The 8,873-nt window shown below is 44.2% G+C and overlaps 1 protein-coding gene across 1 annotated transcript; it reads left to right on the top strand.

Moving 5' to 3' along the window:
- Nucleotides 1-3,764: 3,764 nt before the first annotated feature.
- Nucleotides 3,765-8,317, top strand: LOC141132860 (E3 ubiquitin/ISG15 ligase TRIM25-like). Its single transcript, XM_073621781.1, has one exon. The coding sequence runs from the start codon at nt 3,860-3,862 to the stop codon at nt 5,417-5,419; it is 1,560 nt and encodes a 519-aa protein (XP_073477882.1). The 5' UTR covers nt 3,765-3,859; the 3' UTR covers nt 5,420-8,317.
- Nucleotides 8,318-8,873: the final 556 nt, after the last annotated feature.

Raw genomic sequence — 8,873 nt, 5'->3', positions numbered from 1 at the left:
GGGGGTGAGGGGGTACCCATGCCGTTTGTCTCACTGATTTTCATCCATATTGCTGGGACCCGACATTACATTAAAGCCGCAAGCAGTTTTAAATGACTTGTATTCCTTTAAAAATGTAATTTTGTGCAGGGACTGTTCTAAGCACGGGAAACACGCGCAACTTTACTGGCATACTATAGACACCCCCCAGGTACGATATTTGAAGGAATATTTCACTTTTTTTTTTTCACTTTAAGCATCAATAAAATCACTGCTCCCGAAAAAACGGCCGTTTTTAAAACGTTTTTTTGCATTGATACATGTCCCCTGGGGCAGGACCCGGGCCCCCAAACCCTTTTTAGGACAATAACTTGCATATTAGACTTTAAAATTAGCACTTTTGATTTCGAACATTCGAGTCCCATAGACTTTAATGGGGTTCTAAAGTTCACGTGAACTTTCGGTCCGTTCGCAATTTCTGATGTGAACCGAACCGGGGGGGTGTTCGGCTCATCCCTATCACTGACCAATAATACTAAGCAGAACCTGTGAATGTAGTAATCAATTACCATTGCCTATATGTGTTTATAGAATGAGCAAAATTATAAACACAACACATTTGTGTTTGCCCTTATTTATCATGAGCTGAACTCAAAGATCTACGACTTTTTCTATGTACACAAAAGGTCTATTTCTCTCAAATATTGTCCACAAAGCCATGCATGTCAGTCCCGATTTCGGCTGCGATTTCACAGACATCTGTGCAGATGGAAATCGCACCCCGAAAGTAGTACAGAAACTACTTTTTGAAATTGGTGCAGCGTTGCACTGATTAGGATGGTGCCATTGCTGGCAATTGCCGTCAATTTGACATGTCAAATCGCATGTCAAATTGGACCAATGTGAACCAGGGCTAAATCTGTGTTAGTGAGCACTTCTCCTTTGCTGAGATAATCCGTCCACCTCACAGGTTATCAAGATTCTGATTAGACAGCATGATTGTTGCACAGGTGTGCCTTTAGGCTGTCCACAATCAAAGGCCCCTCTAAAATGTGCAGTTTTACTGTATTGGGGGGGTCGGGGTCCGAAAACCAGTCAGTATCTGTTGTGACCATCATTTGCCTCACGCAGTACAGCACATCTCCTTCTCATAGAGTTGATCAGGTTGTTGGTTGTGGCCTGTGGAATGTTGGTCCATTCCTCTTCAATGACTATGTGAAGTTGCTGGATATTGGCAGGAACTGGAACACACTGTCGTAATCTTTATCCTTGTATTTCTTTTCTTTTTTACTTCTCCTCTTTGTTCCTCTCCATCTGTATCTTTCTCTGTTTTCTCTATCTGACTGTTCCTTTCCATAATTAGTCTGTATTCCTTTCCATCTGCCAGTTGTGTTATCGCTCTATCCATTTCTCTCTTTTCCTCTCCATCTGTCTCCCTGTTTTCTTTTCCACCTGTTATTCTCTTTTCTTTCAGTCTATCTATCTCTGTTTCTCCCCATCTGAGATTCTTTCCATCTGTCTTTCTCTCCGTTTTCTCTTTATCCATCTCTCTATGTTCCTCATCATCTGTCTCTCTCCGTATTCCCCTCAATCTCCTCTCTGTTTTCTTTCCCTCTGTCTTTCCTTCAATCTGTTTTTCCTTCAATCCATTACACCCTTAGTTCCACTCCATCTGTGTCTCTCTCTCTTTTTCTGTTCTACTCCATCCTTCTTTCTCTCTTTCTGGCCCTCTGCATATGCTCCTTACTCTCTATTAACCTGGCCACACGCCGCTTCAGACAGCTGAATAGAAAATTAATGGATTCCTCCATCACCTTGTTTGTGTGAATGGAGGAACCCATTCGTTGCTCCTGGCGGACCGCAGCCCAGACCCGGACGGAGTGACTGTTCCATCCAGACGGCCATGGCTTCGCCATTTAGCTGCCTGTGTGTCCTTTCTTCATCCCGCCACTGCTGTCATCTTTTCAGCAGGGCAGAGGGTGGGAGGTGCGATTGGTCTGGATGGAGGGTGGGAGCTGCCCTGCTTTCAAGTTAACAAGCGACTAGTTGATTGCTATGATGCGGAGGTCCTAGCAACCAATCACCCACTTGTTAACAGGAGACGTTGGGAAGCTCCCACCCTCCATCCAGACTGATTGCACCACCTGCCCTCTGCTATGAAAGGTAGGAGGGGGAGGGGAAGGGGAGATGAGCACACTGATTTACAGGAAGGAAGTGCTGGCTGCTATGTAAACAGTGGACCACCATGTAAAGGGAGGGCACTGAGATATAACAAGGGGTGCTATAATATAAAAGCGATAGCTGTACTGTAAAAGGGGGGACTTTGATGTGAAGGGGGATTGCAATGTAAAGGTGATGCTATTATGTAAAGGGGACTGCATTCTAAAAGGGGGTACTTTAATGTGAAGGGGCTGTAATGTAAGGACTGCAATGTAAAGGAGGTGAGACTGTGATGCAAGAGTGGGGGACTAAGATATAAAGATAGGGGACTGTGATGTAAAAGTGGGGAACAAGGTTGCAAAGGGGAGGACTGTTATGTAAAGATTGGGGACTGCAATGTAAAGGGGGGAGGCTGTGATGTAAAGATGGCGAACTACGATGTTGAGGAGGTGGGACTGTGATGCAAAAGGGGGTACTGTATTGTGAAGAGGGGCTTTGATGTAAAGGGGGGACTGTTATGTAAAAGAACAAACATGCAATCTGGGCCCCATTTTAACAGTTGCACTTGCACTTGTCGCTATCCAAATCCACTGATCAGTGGCTGCAGCCATTGATCAAGAAACGTTTTCCAACATGTCCCTGGCTTTTGTCAGGTGTCTCCTGACAAAAGTCAAATGATCGACTTCTGTCAAGAGCGGATTGCCACACACTGATTGAAATGTATCCGGTTCCTGCTGAACTGTCAAATTTTGATCAGTGTATGGTCAACTTTACACTCCATCTATCTCTCTCTGTATGTTTTTATCTGATCCTCTGTTTCTTTCTATCCTTCTCTGCTCTTCTCTACCCATTCCTCTTTCACTTATTCCCTATCTTTTCCTTTATCCCTCTCTTCTGTTCCTCTCTGTATAAGGCCCCTTACACACCAGTGAACCGAACTGAAAAACGGACAGGCGGACCCGATGAGACCACCGATTGTTCTCTACTGGAAGGCGGATGTAAACAGATGTGTGTTCGTTTACAACCGCCAAAAACAGATGGATGGGGATTCGTTCCCCATCTGTCTAGGGCAGGGATATGCAATTAACGGACCTCCAACTGTTGCAGAACTACAAGTCCCATGAGGAATAGCAAGACTCTGACAGCCACAAGCATGACATTCATAGGCAGAGGCATGATGGAAGTTGAAGTTTTGCAACAGCTGGAGGTCCGCTAATTGCATATCCCTGGTCTAGGGGATCGGATGGCAGTCGGATAGAAACAAACAGGCGGACTGTTTCCATGTGACCGCCCCACAGAGAACAGTAGTCTGTGTCCGCTCTGCATCGCAGAGACGCCACGGACCTGTCATCCACCTGCTCAGCTTGAATCAGCGGACAGATCCCACGCTGAGCAGGCGGATCTGCTGATGGAGTCCACTCTGTGTGAAAGGGGCATTAGTCTTTCTCTCTCACTGTTCTTCTCCATGCCATTCTTCTCTCTGTGTCTCTCCTTTATGTTTCTCTCTATTCCTCATACTCTACCTGTGCCCTCCTCTCTTGTTCATGCCCTCACTCAGTGTCTCTTCCCCTCTCTGTGTACCTACCAATAGTGTCAATGTTTGCTCTGTTGTCCCAGAACACACCATATTCCTTTGTCAAGGTCACTGCTGAACACTGATATAAAAGCTTGCCAGAAAGTGACTTTCACTTTCATTTACGTCTGTGCATTGCTGTTCCCGATGGCGTCTGCTGATCTGAGAGAGGAATTGGACTGCCCTATCTGTCTGAACATTTTCAGTGAACCCATAATGTTGAGATGTGGGCACAACTTCTGCCGTGACTGTATTGTTCGAGTGCTGGATACCCAAAAGCCACCTCGAGTTTATTCCTGCCCTGAATGCAGAGAAGAATTTTCAGAACGTCCTGCACTGCAGAGGAACCTAATCCTGCGAAAAATGGTAGAGAGTGTCCTGTCTGCTCAGCCAAATCAGAAGGCTGAGGTTTTCTGCACTTATTGTGTGGACTCTCCTGTACCTGCTGTTAAATCTTGCTTGTTATGTGACGCTTCTTTGTGTGATAAACACCTGAAAGTCCACAGCAAGTCGCAAGAACACATTTTAATTGACCCCACTTCCTCCTTGGAGAACTGGAAATGCTCCATTCACAAGGAACTTTTGAAGTATTATTGCACTGAAGACTCTGCCTGTGTCTGCATGACCTGCACTGTGGCTGGAGAACATCGAGGACACCAGGTGGAGACACTGGAGAAGGCTGCAGACAATAGGAGGAAGAAGCTGGTAAATATTCTGCAGAAATTGGTTGTAAAGAAAGAGAAGACTGAAGAGAAGGTCTGGAGTTTGCAGGAACATAAGAGAAAACTGCAAGACGAAGCATCCGAAGCAACAGAAAGAGTCACTGTCCTGTTTAAAGCCATTAAGAGACAGCTGGAAGACTTAGAGAAGAGAGCCTTGAGGGAGATAACCAGACAACGAGACCAAACTTTTCTCCCAATCACCGATCTGCTGCAGAAGGTGGACATTAAGGCAAAGGAACTGTCGAAGAAGATAGATCACTTTGAGAAGATGTGCAACACACCTGACCCGCTCACTCTTTTACAGGAGTCAGATGCAGATGATACAGGTGATACTGAGGATAGTGATGATGAGCTCAGAGACAGACAGGTCCATGGCATTGGAGATCTGGATATAACTCTAATCTCCAAATCACTGAACACAGTATCCGATGTATTAGCATGTATTAATCAAGGGATATATGTGAAAAGAAGAGTGGATGTTGTATTAGATGAAAATACAGCTGGCAATAACATATGTATATCGAGCGATGGTAAAACTGCATTTGAATCGAAATTCCAGATTCGCCCGGTGACCAAGGTCAGATTTCATTATCCCCAGGTGATGAGCACCACAAGTTTTTCCTCCGGTCGACACAGTTGGGAGGTAGAAATTAAAAAATCAGATGATTGGAGAATTGGGATGTGTTATCCTAGCATAGACAGGAAAGGGCAAAGCTCAGGCCTTGGGTATGATAAAAAGTCCTGGTGTTTGCGGAGAAGGTTTGCTGAAAATTACACAGTCAGGCATGACAATAACATGGTGACTTTACCTCACAATATATCCAGCGATAAAATTAGGGTGTGTCTGGATTATGAGGCTGGCCAGCTATCCTTTTATGAGCTGGGTAACCCAATTAAACACCTACACACCTTCACCACCACCTTTAGGGAGCCCCTCCATGCCACATTATGTGTCTGGGGTGGTAGTCTGAAGATATGTGGATAGGAGTATACATATATTAAAAAAGGCCAAAAGTTACTATTGCTTATGCTTGAATGCTTTACTACTAGATAGGGTGGCCACCTTTTCTTCAAGTCAAACCCGAACACTTTTTATCGGCACACAGCAATTTTTTTTTTGTACATATATTTTGCTAATAAATAACATTTCTAATCATATGAAGTTAATAACAAAAGTCCCCCTTTACATCAGAGTCCACAGAGTTCCCCTTTTACATCTGAACTCGCAGAGTTCCCTTTCACTGTAAGGGGGACTCTGCAGACTCTGATGTAAGGAATAACTCTGGGAACCCTGATTTAATGGATGCTCTGGGAACCCTGATTTAAGGGATGCTCTGGGAACCCTGATTTAAGGGGGAACACTGAGAACTCTGATGTACAGAGAGGACTCTGATGTAAGGGGGAACATTTTGGCCTCCAGTGTAAAGGGGAACTCTGATGTAAGGGGTGCTCTGAGAACCCTGATTTACCTTAGTGTACTCACTCAGAGGCAGGAGAGAGAAGGGGGGAAACTTCAGTCACAGACAGGGATGGATGGTGAGCTCACTCACCCCTTGGCAGTCAGCAACTCTCATCCAGATGTATCTGAGGCTGCTGGACTTCCAATTTCCAGCCCGCACTTTCCTTTTCTGAGGCACAGCTCTGGAAATTGGAGTGTGGGCAGACACAGAGGGGCGGGAGGAAGAGGAGCAGATTGAGCCCTCTCTCCTCTCCCGTCAGTGTGTGTTTGAGGGGGGGGGGGAGGGGGATTGTTAGTGCTGGCTTTGGGCAGCATGAAAGAGAGTGTAACAGACACTCTCAGCTTAGACAACTGCAGCCAGCAACCCTGCTGGGAAGCCATAGTCCATTCTGAATAATGTGTCCGGTTTTCAGGCAGTCTGAAACCCGAACGCATGAGTCCAAACCCGAACTGTCTGGGTGAATCCTGGACAGGTGGTAACCCTACTACTAGATGTTTATTATTTTTGTGTAGTTGATATCCTAATTATATGCTGAAGAATATATTACATTTATAGGATTAGCCTGCTAAAAATGTATATTTTAGTTATAGGTCAGTATTCGTTGGCTCATCCCCTGACTTCTTATATCTCTTGGGTACTCTAACAGTGACATCTTGCTGTAATTCTTGGCTCTGCTCCTGTTCACCTGGCAGTTCCACCATCATGTGTTCCAGCACTTACTGCTACATTCTCCATATTATAAAATCAAAATCCAACAGGGATTGAGGGAACCCAACATAATAGGCACAGCAGATGTGCAGAAATCCTATTAGAATCTTGAGAGATAAAAGAGAATGTCAGAGGTATTGAAATGTATGTACTGTATAGACCATTTTTTTCTTCATTTTTTAGATAGAGTAGTGAAGGGTTAGAACTCTTGCCAGCAGTGTTAATTTTTTTTTCGCAGCAAATTTCGATTCAGTTTTAGTCTTAAAACTAAAATGGCATTTTAGTTTTAGTTCCATGTTAGTCTTCTGCAATTGTTTTAGATTTAGTCGTACTTTAGTCGACTAAATCTCCAGTACATTTTAGTCGACTAAAACTCATTTTAGTCGTCTAAAATCGAATGGATGTAATTAAATTGTAATGCATTAGTTAAACTTTCTCTACAATTTCCAAACTCATTGTATACTGCTGGAATGAAAAATCTAATATGTTATTATTTATGGTATTGAGGTATGAACATTCACTACAGACCAATGTTGATTTTGAAGTCAAATTTCAATTTCGTTTTAATCATAGTCTTTTGACTAAAATGGCATCTTAGTCATCTCAATTGTTTGTTTTAGTCATATTTTAGTCAACTAAAATGTTTTAGTCGTTTTAGTTGACGAAATTAACACTGCTTGCCAGGTAATTTTTTTGCTGGCTGTGTACCAATGGGGAAATTGTCCTTTACTTCCTGCCACAGAGATGCAATAGAAAGTTGGAAGAAATTTCCCACAGTTAGGTGAATTCTCCTTTGAGACAGTTGTTCCATGAACATTCAAAGATTTACCCTGACTTCTTATTCTGGGGACACCTTTAAAATGTTTGATTTTCCCTGATGTTCTTTCTCGTTGACAATGGTCACCAGTACAAATAGAAAGGCAAATCCCCCTAGAAGGACACAGACAGGTGAAAAACCCAGGGTCTAACCCCTCACCGCTTCATTCAAAACTTAGAAAAATTGTTTTGGTTACAGATGCACTTTAAAGGGCCAGACACGCTGGCCAAATATCAGACCTGTGTGTACGGCAGCCGGTCTGACAGAAAGCCAGCCGGACATCTGGCCTCTGTCAAACAATGGTCTGCCGATCGGCACCGATGTGATCTGGCTGGGGGCCGTCCCCCTGTCAGAACACAAAAGCTTAGCGGGGAAGTTCGTTGTACTAACATCAGATTGTTAGTACAGGATCTCCTCCCGAGCTTGTCAGTTGTTTTTTTTCGTTCAGACCGCTTGTGCTTGGCTATACCAGGTCACATGCCCTCATTAAAAAAAAGTGAAGTAAGATTTGACCCCTCCTTTATTTAATAATAACATCAAAAATGTAAATATATTGCCCGGGAGATGAGGTGGGCGGAGATTAAAAACTCCGCCAATCACATTTCAAATAAGGATATAAAATGAAATCTGCCTAGTGACCGGAATCGCTTCCTGATGACGTTGTAAGACGAAAACGTACGTCGAAGCGCATTCCAGTCACGTCCGGGTCCTGAACTTCCGGTTTTACGCATTACGCCGGTGGAACGCATGCCGACCCATGAGCTCCAGCTGGGCGGCTGATGATCTTTGCACAGTAATACAAGCGGGTACCCTAAGTGCCAGGAGAAGGCACTTTTAAATGTAAGCAGCCATTTGGCATTTTGTACATGTGTTTTTAAATAAACATTATTACGCTATGGCACTTTCTCTGTTCTATTTTTGATGGGATAACATGATGGAGAGGAGGTTGTTGTATGGAAGGCTAACTTGGTTCATCTCCAGTTGACATTTAAGCAAGTTTAAAGACCCACAAATCAAGCTTAATCCGACCTTCTTTTTAGTTAAAGTGTTTGTGACCCTATATAACCAAGTCTATGACAGGCCCTCTATTAGAGCCTGGCATAGCACACTGTACATGTCTTTTAAAAAAATGAGCATTGTGAATACCGTTTTAGGGTGATCTTCAGGCCGGTCACATGACTCACGGCCGCTGTATACCTCCGATGGATGGATACTGCAAGAGGGGCCATGATCTCCCTCTGATATCAGCCGGGGAGATCACATGGCCGCTCAGCCTCTCCTGCAGTAGCCCTGGAAACCGGCCAAGAGTCACATGACCGGCCTGAAGACATCACTAAATCAGTATTTACAGCGCTCGTTTTTATAAAAGGCATGTACAGTGTGCTATGGCAGGCTAGGGTTGCCACCCGTATGGGATTGACCTGGACAGTATGGGTTTGGCAACTTGTGCCCGG

Source organism: Aquarana catesbeiana, linkage group LG03 (genome assembly GCF_042186555.1).
Source record: "Aquarana catesbeiana isolate 2022-GZ linkage group LG03, ASM4218655v1, whole genome shotgun sequence".
Taxonomy (NCBI): Eukaryota; Metazoa; Chordata; class Amphibia; order Anura; family Ranidae; genus Aquarana; species Aquarana catesbeiana.
Note: the sequence above shows the minus strand (reverse complement) of the source record. Positions and strands in the feature narration are given on the sequence as shown.